Raw genomic sequence first — 14,312 nt, forward strand, 5'->3', positions numbered from 1 at the left:
GCAGCAGCTCTACAGTCCATGCAGATGACTATTCAACTGCTGGAGCTACTCGGGTTTGTAATAAATTACCCCAAGTCCCATCTTCTTCCTGTTCAAAGACTGGAATTTATTGGAGCTCTGCTAGATTCACAGACGGCTCGCGCCTATCTCCCCGAGATGAGAGCAGACAATCTTCTGTGTCTAGTTTCCATGGCCAGAGCGTCTCAGCGGATCACAGCTCAGTAGATGTTGAGACTTCTGGGCCATATGGCCTCCACAGTTCATGTGACGCCCATGGCCCGTCTTCATATGAGATCTGCTCAATGGACCCTAGCTTCCCAGTGGTATCAGGCTGCCGGGAATCTAGAGGATGTAATCCAGCTGTCCACAGAATTTCACAATTCCCTTCAATTCGATCCAGTTTGACCTTGGGATGTACTTTTCAAATTCCTCAGCCTCACAAAGTGCTGACAACGGATGCATCCCTACTGGGGTGGGGAGCTCAAGGAGTTTGGTCCCTCCTGGAAAAAAGTCTTCAGATCAGTCTCCTGGAGTTGCGAGCGGTCTGGAATGCTCTAAAGGCTTTCAGAGATCAGCTGTCCAATCAAATTATTCAAAGTCAGACAGACAATCAGGTTGCCATGTACTAAATCAACAAGAAGGGGAGCACAGGATCTCGCCCCCTGTGTCGGGAAGCCGTCCAGATGTGGCTTTGGGCTCGCTGTCACAGCATGTTTCTCCAAGCCATGTATCTGGCAGGCTTAAACAGTCTGGCTGACAGGTTCGGCAGGATCATGCAACCTCACGAGTGGTTGCTCAACTCGCGCATAGTGCGCCAGATGTTCCAAGCGTGGGTCACCCCCTTGGTGGATCTTTTCGCCACTCAGATCAATCACAAAGTCCCTCAGTTCTGTTCCAGGCTTCAGGCCCACGACAGACTAGCGTCAGATGCCTTTCTCCTTCATTGGGGGAAGGGCCTTCTGTATGCATATCCTCCCATACCTCTGGTGGGGAAGACTTTGCTGAAACTCAGGCAAGACCACGGAACTGATTCTGATTGCTCCCTTCTGGCCGCGTCAGATTTGGTTCCCTCTTCTTCTGGAGTTGTCCTCCGAAGAACCATGGAGATTGGACCCTCATTACTCAGAACGAGGGGGCGCTTCTGCATCCCAACCTCCAGTCTCTGGCTCTCATGGCCTGGATGTTGAGAGTGTAGACTTCGCTTCCTTGGGTCTTTCAGAGGGTGTCTCCCGAGTCTTGCTTGCTTCCAGGAAAGAGTCCACGAAGAGATGTTACTCTTTTAAATGGAGGAGGTTTGCCGTCTGGTGTTACAGCAAGGCATAAGATCCTCGTTCTTGTCCTACACGGACCCTGCTTGAATACCTTCTACACTTGTCAGAGTCTGGTCTCAAGACCAACTCCATAAGAGTTCACTTTAGTGCGATTAGTGCTTATCATTATCGTGTAGAGGGTAAGCCTATCTCTGGACAGCCTTTAGTTGTTCGCTTTATGAGAGGTTTGCTTTTGTCAAAGCCCCCTGTCAAACCTCCACCAGTGTCATGGGATCTCAACGTCGTTCTCACCCAGCTGATGAACTCTCCTTTTGAGCCTCTGAATTCCTGCCATCTGAAGTATTTGACCTAGAAGGTCGTTTTCTTGGTGACGGTTACTTCAGCTCGTATGATCAGTGAGCTTCAAGCCTTGGTAGTGCATGCTTCTTATCTCAAGTTTCATCACAACAGAGTAGTCCTCCGCACTCACCCTAAGTTCCTGCCGAAGGTGGTGTCAGAGTTCCATCTGAACCAGTCAATTATCTTGCCAACATTTTTTCCCCGTCCTCGTACCTGCCCTGCTGAATGTCAGTGTCTTACATAGGACTGCAAAAGAGCATTGGCCTTTTACGTGGAGCGGACAAGCCCCTTCAGACAGTCCGCCCAAATGTTTTTCTTTCGATCCCAACAGAAGGGGAGTCGCTGTTGGGAAACGCACCATTTCTAATTGGCTAGCAGATTTAATTTCCTTCACTTATGCCCAAGCTGGGCTGACTCTGGAAGGTCATGTCACGGCTCATAGTGTTAGAGCCATGGCAGCGTCGGTGGCCCACTTGAAGTCAGCCACTGTTGAAGAGATTTGCAAGGCTGCGACGTGGTCATCAATCCCACATTCACATCTCAATACTGCCTCCAGCAGGATAGCTGACACGACAGTCGGTTTGGGCAGTCGGTGCTGCAGAATCTGTTCTGGGTTTAGAATCCAACTCCACCCCCCTAGGCCTATTTTTATTCTGTTCCAGGCTGCACTCTCAGTTAGATGTTCTGCTTCGTAGGTCAATCCTTGTTTTGTCCTCGCCGTTGCGTGGCCCAATTGACCTTTCTTTGTTGTTTTGAGTGAGCCTGGGTGCTAGGGATACCCAATCGTGAGAACAAGCAGCCTGCTTGTCCTCGGAGAAAGCGAAGATACCTACCTGTAGCAGGTATTCTCCGCCTCCCCATTGGAGTTGTTCTTTTTCTTTGTTATTGCTTTATATTTAACTAAAGCGGGACTCTCGTGCCACTGGTGGGAAGATGGCTGCGCATGCGCGGTATGCGTGTCCTCACGCTTGAAGGCTCTAGCAAACGTTTTGTCGCTAGGAAGATTTCTGTTCCTGGGGTGCCGTGGACTTCAGAACAATCAGCCTGCTGTCCTCGGAGAATACCTGCTACAGGTATGTATCTTCACTGTTCCTGTTGGTGGGTTTAATATAAACATCTGTCCTGAGCACCCCATCCTCCTTGGTCACCAACACATCCAAAAAATAGAATGGAGATGGTTTGGGGATGCGACCTATACTGAGGTGATAGGGAGCTGAGCGTCCAGGGTCACTACTATCTTTTCAGTGATCTCTATCGCCACCTGCTGATAGGCGGACACAACCTACCAGATCCTGGATTCATCTGCTGCAACTAAAGGAAAGAAAATTATCAGCTAAGACCTAATTTTACCTTAACGCACTACCACCTTATTTTTCAAGCCGGAAATGAACAGATTATCTAACTTACTCTATAATTTACTGTATCATTTATGAACTTTAATGCAATACCACTTTGTATTTCTCATTCCGGAAATAGCGATCGCCATTACAGCATAATGTAAGCCACATTGAGCCTGCAAAATGTGGGATACAAATGCAACAAATAAATAAAATAAACGCATATTCATATTTTATAGTTGGATGACAACTGTTCAAACCAACCCAAAAACTCCTGAAGATCGTCCACAGTACCTTCCCATAACACAAAAATATCGTCTATATATCTCCCCCAGTACTGAACCTTATTGAAGCTAGAGCACAGTAAACAAACTTGTCTCAAACTGGCCCATAAAGACATTGGCAATCGAAGGAGCAAATGATGCTTCCATTGCAATCCCAGATATTTGAAGGTAAAGTGTATCATCAAAAATAATGTGATTATCAAACAGGACCAATCTAATCAATTTAATCAAAAAAATCAGTGGGTACTGTGTAAGGACGAGGGTGAGTGTCCAAGGTTCTTTCCACTACATCCAACGCCTCTTGCTGTAGGATAAGTATATAAAGAACATACATCCAAAGTGACCATCAACCTATTAGACCTTGCATGATATTTAGACAAAATTTGTAAATAAATATTACGTGTCTTTTATATATGAAGGGACCAGCTGCACCAGGGGATGCAAAACCCATCCATATATTTACTCTTTCCAATAAAGAATTCCTAGAAGAGACAATAGGTCTAGCCTGAGGGGCTTCCAACTTTTTGGGTATTTTAGGGACCGTGTATAACACAGGGATAATAGAATGTAAATGACTTAAAAGTGTACTTTCCCTCTTCGTGAGATATCCCATCTGGAGAGGCTCATGTTTCAATAGTTTTTAATAAATTCCCAGTCAGGTTAGGCTTAAGTTTACAATATGTGCTGGAATCTGCCAATTGCTGATACATTTCTTGCATGTAATATGATTTATTGAGCACAACTATAGAGCCACATTTTGTCTAAATATCATTTGGGACGATGTTTCATTGTGCAACCTGAAAAAAAAATTGATGTGGGAGCCCCAACCACCACTTGTTTAGGAGGCAATAAGGGCTCCCATGTTATGGACGCTGTAACCAGTTAGCACACACAAATGTCAACACGCTAGCTGAATAGCACTTCCACACCCATTCTCCACCCCTGACATGCCCTCTCCAAAAATAAATACAAAAATATAGACAACAAAAAGATTACCAGCGCCTTTGAGGTAAGCATTTTCATGTATGCTATGCATGCTTTTAGGGCTTAACGCCTTTGGCAGACACACCCCAAAGTGTAGCAGTTTCTTAGGTACATGAATGAATGAAGCTGGAAGGTTTAACCACACGTGTTTGGAAAAGCTAGAGTTCTTATATCTGTTTGCTGTTCTCATTCTGAGATCTTTCTGCATTCTGAGTCATCTGTACAAATTTTTGTAGCCCATTGTCAAGTTAAATGTTTAAAAAAAAGTTGATTAGTTTGAAAATGTTTTCCTGTCTAGTGTTGTAAGTAGAATTTGCTATGTCACAAGATGCAAAGCTATGACAGTTCATGAAAGGCATGCTCAAATAGTTGTTTCTTTTTTTTTTTTTTTTAATGTTTACTAGAACAACTCTTTCAACTTTTAAAGTACTGTTCATGGTACCAATATTCAGCTGACTGTGTTGAGATAAAGATAACTGGCCAATTTTTTTTCTGTTCTTTCTGGATATTCTTTGGACATGAGATAAAGTTTGTGTGGGTGACAAATAGCCTAGGCAAAACTTGACCACTGATCAGATTTGGGAGCATTTCAATTATTTATTTATTTATTTATTTATTTGTTGCATTTGTATCTCACATTTTCCCACCTATTTGCAGGCTCAATGTGGCAATTATCAGGTTTTATGTGACTTTCTCAAAATATAAACCGGCCATACCTTTTGAATATCCAGTCCTGCTCTTCAATGGATGGACAGACTGGAAACTAATTAATTATAACGGCAGTTTATTGTACCAGAGTTGAGTTTCTTAAATACTGTACTAGATTTACTTTGGGAGACAAAACTAGTTTGGTGGCCAAAATTCTTTACAAGTTGTCATCCCTTTTGTTGGGCCACAAATAAGATTTGTTTTTCAAAGATTTTGGTATATATATAAGTTTACAAGGCCATATAGGGCCCTCCTTCTGATAAAGAGCCATGATGTATTTTAATGAAGGTTATTGCAAATGGAGTCACTGTTCCTTGAAGACTAATATTTCATTTGAAGATATCTTCTCCCTTGTTGGTTTCTTTATTCTAAAATAAAACTTTCTCTTTTAAAAGTGAATTTATATTTAAAAGTCTTTTAAATAATAAAGTAAAACAATTTAAATGTTGATAATTATGGAGTCATAATTTTACTTGTAATAAATTATAGAAATATTTTAACATATTTACTTGTGATGAAATATAGGAATATTTTACATATTTTATTAACATTTATGTGAAGATAACCTATTACATTGTTTAAGAAAATAAGCAGTAATGCATGTTTTAAATATAAAAACGGGGGGGGGGGGGGGGGGGTGCAGGGAACAGAGTATGTCTTGGTATACACTTAAGTATTATTTCCGTTTACTTTATAGATAACATCTCAATAATACAATTTTGTTGTCTTGTAGAATAATGACACAGAAGATGAGGAAAAATTGTGGCGTGATTTGATTATGGAAAGAGTCACCAAATCTGCTGACGCCTGTCTTACAGCTGTCAACATTATGACCTCACCAAATATGCCAAAAGCTGTGTATATAGAAGATGTGATAGAAAGAATTATTCAGTACACTAAATTTCATTTACAGAATACATTATATCCACAGTACGATCCTGTCTACAGAGTGGATCCTCATGGTGGTTAGTATAAAATAACAAATATGAATAAAAAATGAGGCTTCCACAGAAACTATGTCAAAAAATAGGTCTGTAGACAATTCAGGAGTGGAAAAAAAAAGGTATATAGAGGACCTGAAAAATTACAGTTGTCCTGTTGGCAGAAATCAACACAGGCTTAGCTTAATAAAGCAAAACATTTACACAGTCTTTCAAAAGAGGCTGTATTCATAGAAGTAGACATGCCACCCTTTAATGTGCAAGGGAGGTTATGTTCAAGCCTCAAAAACTAATAATCATAGATCCAAAAATCCAAATATGATTCATTTCAGATGTTTTAATATATTGTTGCTTTCTTGCCTTCACTGTCTTGTTACAGACATGAAAGATACTGTAACTGTATATAAGGCATCTAGGAGCCCTCTCTGCAGGTTCCAAGGACAAGCAGGATGGTATATCCACACTGATGGGTGACATATCTGATGGAGCCCGACCTGGCAAGCGCTCCTCGGGGTTCTTCCAGAAGTGGCCTGTCACGTATGCTCTTGTCTTCCTGCCAACCATTATTGAACTGATCAGCTCAGTCCAGTATTTTTTTTATGCAGAGCAGCAAGGTTTTTCCATTTTTCCCTCACAGCTTGTGTCAAAAACTTTTATCTCAGTTTCCTCTTGTAGGTTTCTGTTGTGTAAGTGATTATGCAGGACCAGTCCTCTCTCTTATTTCCTTATTCAAGTTTTTTATGCACTTTCAGTTTTCTTTCTTTCTTTCTTTCTTTCTTTATTATTTATTTATTTTTGTAGCCAACTAGGCCCTGTTAGGCCTTGGCAACCTGGTTTGGCGACTTTTTTTTTTTTTTTTTAATTAAACCTTTGAGCCATTTGATTTCGCCTTGGCTATTTTTTCTCCCATGTCCTAGAAAACTTCCAGTACTTTCAACAAGTGCTCCAGATATAATGGGACCATGTCTGTCATGGACACTCATAATTGGTGCCTGCAGTGTCAGGGACCCGATCATAATACCTGTTCTTGCAAGCTCTTTTCATAGATGACAAGGAGAGATATTAGAGGTCATGAGACGCAGTGTAAACAGATTTTGGGGGCTCAAAATTCTGGGCCATCAACTTTGGCATCTGAAAACATCAGTCTCTGTGGCTTCAGGAGCTGCATCAGATAGGATCCGTTGGCATTAAGAAGGCCTCCACCTTCCTCAACATCAAGCATCGGTAATGGCTACCAGGATCGTACATCCTCCAATCCCCTCCCAAGGGCATGGAAGGGTTCAACATCAATCTCGTTGACACCTAAAGATGTCATGCTTCTGATGGAGGCCAAGAAGCATTGGCATTGTTCCCCCTTAAGGCACAGCATTGAAAGCACTGAAGTGTTGGATTCCCTCATATCCTCAAAGTGCCTCCAATGGTAAGGGCTGCTCAAACTCCTGGGAACCAAATGGGGTGTGCCTTCATGTAGCCAAAACCAGATTTCTGAAATACCTTTCCTCTCCTACACAAAACCTGCATGAGTATTTTCTATACCTGTTGGATTCAAGTCTGCAGACCAACTTGTTAAGAGTTCACCTTAGTGTTCATCACTGCATAGCCCTTAGTTCTCTTCATGAGGGACTTCCATCCCATCAAGGCCCCCACTACTCTGATCCACCTGAAGTACCTGATCTTGGAAGCTATTGTTTTTGGTGGTGGCCACTTCAGCACACAGGATCAGTGAGCTACAGATGTTAGTAGCTGATTCACCTTGTACTAGGCTTTACAACAGAGTGGTTTTATGCACACATCTTAAGTTCCTTCCTAAGGTAATGCTAGAATTTCACCTTAATCAGAAAATTGTTCAACCAACATTTTTTCCAAAGCTGCATACTCACGAAGATGAAAGTGCACTGAACACTCTGTACTTCAGTACAGCCTTGGCTTTTGTTCTGGACTGCAGTGAAGCCCATAGAAGGTTCACCCAGCTTTTTGTTTCTTTTGACCCCTACGTAGTGGAGGCTGCCATCAGCTGGCATACTTCATTTCCTTCACTTACGCTCAGACTGGACTGACTCTAGAGAGTCATGTCACAGCTCATAATGTCAGAGCCATGGCTCTATTGATAGCCCACTTCAGATCAGCCTCTATAGAGATAATCTGCAGAGCTGCAACATGGACTCCAGTCCACACATTCACATTTCATTATTGCCTAGAGCATTTATTTCTTTTCCAATCAGTCTTTAAAAGAACAACGTTTGTTACTTTTTTACAGGTTGGGCCTTACTCTTTGTAGACCCTGGTTGTATTCCCTTTCTTTAAGACAGCCTGGTAGCTAAGGATTCTCATCAGTGTGAATGTACTGTCCTGCTTGTCCTTAGAGAAAGGAAAGTTCAGCTGTAGCAGGTGTTCTCCAAGGACAGCAGATGAATATCCACACTGCCCCGCAACTTACCCTTGAATTCTATCTGTGCCTGTCCTGCGTGACGACAGCAGGTGGGAAAGTGTGCACTTGTGTCGTAGGCTGCTTCCAAAAGCTTCTGGAAGACTGCTGGAGAGCGCTTGCTGCTCCAGGCTCCATCGGATGATGTCACCCATCAGTGAGGCTATTCATCCTGCTCTCCTCAGAGAACATCTCTACAGATGAGTAATTTTGCTTTATTGCTAAGCATAGCCCTTGTTTGAATTAGGTTCTGTTTCCTCTTCAAGTTACAAGAGTCTCTATAAAAATGTCCTTTATATTTAAAGACAATGAAATACACTGAAAATGAACATATTTTGTTGGGTAGTATGTCTATTTACATGAAAAGAAAAAAAGATTGTTTATGTGTTTTAAATGTTCAAGCTAAGCCTATGTTGGTTTCTGACAATGGGACTATTATGCTTTTGTTAGTATAAAATGGATCCATTTGTGAAAAACGTTTGCAGGTATAAGCAATAGGATGTCTGCTTATTTTTCCATAATATCTGAAAAACTAGGATATTTGGCTTAGTTTTTGCCTTCATGAAAATTTCTATTGTAAAGTCCTGAAGCTGTGCATATGGGGGCTAATTTTCTAAGAGTACCTGTATAAAATTTTAAAACTGCAAACTCCCAACATTCTCAGTACTACTCTTGCCTAAAAGATTAGGTGACTGTCGTTAGGATTATGCTTGATCCACATTTTATGGTGGATAAAAAAGTCTCCTCTATTTTTTCCGTTTTTTTTTTTTTTTTGCTCTTCAGAAATTGCATTTTGTTACTTTTTTATATATATTTTTTTATTAATTTTTTACATTTACATATGGAACATAAATGTATAAGCAATATTTGCAATTATTTGAAAGGAACAAGAAAAGAAACATTTACAAATATATTATGGAAGTTTTTCCACTTTAACTTTGTCCACAAATGTTTAGATCCAGATACTAGGCAGAAAGAAATAACTACTTAAAACAAAAAGAAAAATTATATATCATTGGAGCTGAAATACTCGCAGCCGATTAAACAGCATAATTAACTAGTGGATGTAGCCAAGGAAGCCCTAGCCTTTTCTTTAGAATTAATAAATTCTAGCAATTTCTTTGGGTTAAAGAAAACATAATTGATCAAATCAAGAGACACAAGGTATCTACAAGGAAATTTTAACTCAAATAGGCCATCTAAGTTGCCTCATGAAAGACTCCAAAGGAAACTGGAGAGTCATGGGATCAGAGGCAGTATATTATTATGGATTAAAAGCTGGTTAAAAGATAGGAAGCAGAGAGTGGGGTTGAATGGGGTCCCTCAGGGGTCTGTGCTGGGACCGCTGCTTTTTAACATATTTATAGATGACCTTGAAATGGGTCATCTATAAATGAGTAACTAGTGAGGTAATTAAATTTGCAGATGACACAAAGTTATCCAGGGTCGTCTCGTCGCAGGAGGAGTGTGAAAGATTGCAAGAAGACCTCATGAGACTGGGGGATTGGGCGTCCAAATGGCAGATGAAGTTCAACATTGACAAGTGCAACATGATGCACGTGGGAAGGAGGAACCCTAATTACAGCTATGTCATGCAAGGTTCCGCTTTAGGAGTTACGGACCGAGAAAGGGATCTGGGAGTCATCATGGATAAGACGTTGAAATCTTCAGCTCAATGTGCTGCGGCGGATAAGAAGGCGAACAGAATGTTGAGTATTAGAAAAGGGGTGGAAAACAAGCATGAGGATGTTATAATGCCGTTATATCGCTCCATGGTGCTCCAGAGGTTAAGACGGCTAGAACTTTTTAGCCTGGAGAAAAGGCGGCTGAGGGGCAATATGATAGAGGTCTACAAAATAATGAGTGGGGTGGAGCGGACAGATGTGAAGCGTTTGTTTACACTTTCTAACAATAATAGAACCAGGGGACAGAAGTTGAAATTAGAATGTGGTAGGTTTAAAACAAATCTGAGAGAGCTTTTCTTTACTCAGCACGTAGTTAAACTCTGGAACTCATTGCCAGAGAAGGTAGTGATAGCAGCTGGCCTTGCTGAGTTTAAAGGGGGTCTGGACAGATTCCTGAAGGAAAAGTCCATTGATCATTATTAAATGTTGGGTTTTTGCCAGGTTCTTGGGGCCTGGATTGGCCCCTGTCGGAGACAGAGTGCTGGGCTTGATGGACCTTTGGTCTTTTCCCAGCGTGGCAGTGCTTATGTACTTATGTAACTCTTGGTTCATATGCCAGGAATTCTCTCCTTCTTTTTTGTGTGTCCCTTGCTAAATCAGGAAAAACCTGGATTTTAGACCCCAAGAAAAGTGCATTTATATGGCGAAAGTAGGAACGAAAAATATTGTTTCTGTCCTGCTCTAAGGCAAAAGTCACTAAGAGAATAGTTCATTCTGTCACAACTTTTAGAGAACTTTCCAGAAATTCAGTCAAATTTAAATCAGGCTGAGGTTGTTTATTAGTAGATCTTGAAATCCCTGTTATATATTGGGCTCTGACTATGGGTGGAAAACCCTCATCTGGAATTCCCAATATTTCACCAAAGTATGTTTTGAGCATGTCCAAAGCAAGTATTAAAGGTAATTTTGAGAAATTTAAAAATCTGAAATTAATTCCAAACCTTGGATAGCATCCCATAGTGACTCCATCGTCACCACAACCGGTCTTATCAAACCTCCATTCCCCCTGGAAGCAGAGCCCAGGGTAGGAGAAGAGGAGAGCTGAACCACCTGCATCTCCTCCTTTGTTAATCCCCTCGGGGATGAAGTGCTGACGGGTCCTCCTCTCTCGGCAAGTGAAAGCTGATCCACTCCACGCGCCTCCGTTTGCTGCAACCCTGCCGTCACAAAATTGCTTCCATGTCGGGGGGGGGGGGGGGGGCTGTGCTGGAGTGAGGGCTCAACGACACTCCCTCTATGCTGCGGTCCACGTCGAGAGACGCAGAGCCTATCGAGGCTAATGTCTGATACATCACCCCGAAGTTCTCCATTGTAGTTTGGCGAGAAGAAAGGGTTCCTGCCAGGCTCGAGGAGGTAAATGCCTTAAATTTCCTCTTTGCATGCTGTTATTTTTTAACCACCTTGATTATTGCAACTCCAGTTGATTCACGTCTTTCTTCTATCAAAAGGTTACAACTCATTCAAAATATTGCAAAGGTTTTTATTATCGCAGGCAAATATGACCACATTATACCTTTGTTATACAAGAAGCATTGGTTGTCAGTATCTCTTAGGATTCAGTTTAAAGTTCTTCTTTTGACATATGCCCTCTACATAGGACGTCACTACTACTACTACTACCACTTATCACTTCTATAGCAGTACTAGACGTACGCAGTGCTGTGCACTTGAACATGAAGAGGTAGTCTCTGCTCGAAAGAGCTTACAATCTAATCAAGACGGACAAATAGGGGATAAGGGAATTAGTAAGGAGGGGAAGATAAAACATACAAGGGTACTATACAAGTGAATAGGGGTTAGGAGTTTTAAAAAAAAGCATCAAAAAGGTAGGCTTTTTAGCCTAGATTTGAAGACGGCCAGAGATGGAGATTGATGTACTGGCTCAGGAGGTCTATTCTAGGCATATGGTGCAGCAAGGTAAAAGGAATGGAGTCTGAAGTTGGCAGTGGAAGAGAATGGTACAGATAAGATTTATCCAATGAACAGAATTCCCGGGGAGGAGTATATAGAGAGATAAGAGTGAACTGTATGTGGAAACAGATGGGGAGCCAATTAAATGACTTGAGAGGACTAATATGAGCATAGCGACACTGATGGAATATAAGTCGTGCATCAGAATTTTGAACAGATTGAAGGAGAGAAAGATGGTTTAGTGGGAGACCTGTGAGAATCAAGTTGCAATAGTCTAATCAAGAGGTGATAAGAGTGTGGATAAGGGTTTTGCTAGTGTGCTCAGAAAGGAAGGGACACATTTTTTGTGATATTATAGAGAAAGAAACAGGTTTTAGCAGTCTGTTGGATATGTGCAGAGAAAGAGGAATCAAAGATAACCCCAAGGTTTTGAACTGATGAGACGGAGTATGAAAGTGTTATCCACAGAGACAGAGATAGAGAATGAGGGAAGAGGAGTGGTGGGTTTTGGGGGAAAGAGAAGAAGCTCAGTCTTGGTCATGTTTAGTTTTGGATGGTGGAGAGACATTCAGGCAGCAATGTCAGACAGGCAGACTGATACTTTGTCCTGGATTCCTTCTGAGATTTCAGATGTGAAGAGGTAGATCTGGGAGTCATCAGCATAAAGGTGATACTGACAACCGTGGGATGAGATCAGAGCACCAAGGGAAGAAATATAGATGAAAAAAAGAAGAGGTCCCAGGACAGAGCCCTGAGGTACACCAACTGATGATGGGATAGAAGTGGAGGAGGATCCGCCAGAGTATACACTAAAAGTGCAATGGGAGAGAGAAGAAGAAAACCAGGAAAGAAAAGAGCCCTGAAATCCAAGAGAGGACAGCGTATCAAGGAGTAGGCGGTGATCAGTGGTGTCTAAAGCAGCAGATCAAGAAGGATGAGGATAGAAGAGAGACGTTTGGATCTGGCCAAGAACAGGCCATTGGAGACTTTAGCAAGGGCTGTTTCACTTGAATGAAGAGGGTGAAAGCCAAATTGAAGTGGATCAAGAATATCTTGAGATTAAGTCAGCACAATGGCGGTGAATAGCACATTCCAGTATCTTGGATAGGAAAGGGAGGAGGAAGATGGAGCAATAGTTAGGACACGTTGTGTCCAATGAAAGCTTTTTTTTTTTTTAGGAGTGGTGTAACTATGGCATGTTTCAAGGCATCAAGAACAGTTGTAGTGGAAAGTGCAAGATTGAGGATATGACAGAAGAGGATAGTTGGAGAGATAGTGGAAAGTGCAAGATTGAGGATATGACAGAAGAGGATAGTTGAAGAGATAGTGCTAAGTAGATGGCTAGAAATAGAATCAGAGGAACAGGTAGTCAGTTTGGAGGAGAAAAAATAATGTGCACTTTCCTCTTCATTGATTTCAGAAAAGGAAGAAAAGGAGGCAGGGGTTGAAAGGGGGTTGAGGGAATGGACTGAGGGTGGGAGAGTTTGAGGTGGTTGAGAATTCAAGTTTACTCTTGTGTACTTTATCATGAAAGTACTCAGCCAGAGTCTGGGGAGAAAGTGAAGGGAGAGTTGGAGGTGAAGGCACTTTGAGGAGGGAGTTCAGTGTGGCAAAGAGACTCTGAGGGTTTGAGCCAAGAGAGTTTGTCAACTGGGTGCAGTATTCCTGTTTTGCAAGTGAAAGAGTAGACTGGAAGGAGGTCAGCAAGAATTTGAAATGTATGAAGTCAGCATGGGATTTCAGCGAAAGGCATTCGGCTGATTGTGCACAGGAATGTAAGTAGTGGATTCTAGAGGTCAGTCAAGGCTGGGGTTTGGTATGCCTTACAGAACAGGGAATTGGAGGAGCGAGAGTATACCAAGCAGATGAGAGAATAGTATTTATAGGAAGACACAGCCTAATTGACAGACTTGGATAACATAGAGGCATATTTTCAAAGCACTTAGCCTTCCAAAGTTCCATAGGTTTCTATGGAACTTTGGAAGACTGTGCTTTGAAAATATGCCTCTATATAGTGGTTGACAAGAGGTTTGAAACAGTGGAGGACATAGTAGGAGTCAATAGCATGAAGATTCTTAAACGTATTGGTGGAGATTAGATGGGACTGGGGGGGGGGGGGGGGGTTGTGTGAAAGTGAAAGTTATGATGGCCAGAGAGGGAAAGAGCTGAGGTGCAGAAACTGGAGAGTGAGCAGTTGAAGAAGAAGATAAGATCAAGACAGTGGCCATTCTGGTGAATAGGGGGTAGTGGAGCACAGTTGAAGATTGAAAGAGGATGTTAAAGTGAGAAACTGAGAGACATAACAGTCAGAGGGATCATTAGCATGAATGTTAAAATCCCCAAGAATGAGGGAAGGAGATGAAGGTTCAAGAAAGAGGGAAAGCCAGGCATCAATGTCAGTGAGAAAGAAAGAAAAGGACTTATCAG

The 14,312-nt window shown here is 41.9% G+C and overlaps 1 protein-coding gene across 1 annotated transcript in view; it reads left to right on the forward strand.

Moving 5' to 3' along the window:
- The window catches only part of NIPBL (NIPBL cohesin loading factor), a 1,064,356-nt gene that overhangs the window by 454,351 nt on the left and 595,693 nt on the right, over positions 1-14,312 (forward strand). The window contains 1 exon segment of the mRNA XM_030191924.1: positions 5,657-5,892. Coding sequence (XP_030047784.1) covers positions 5,657-5,892 — 236 coding nt within the window.

This window comes from Microcaecilia unicolor, chromosome 2 (genome assembly GCF_901765095.1).
Source record: "Microcaecilia unicolor chromosome 2, aMicUni1.1, whole genome shotgun sequence".
Classification (NCBI taxonomy): domain Eukaryota; kingdom Metazoa; phylum Chordata; class Amphibia; order Gymnophiona; family Siphonopidae; genus Microcaecilia; species Microcaecilia unicolor.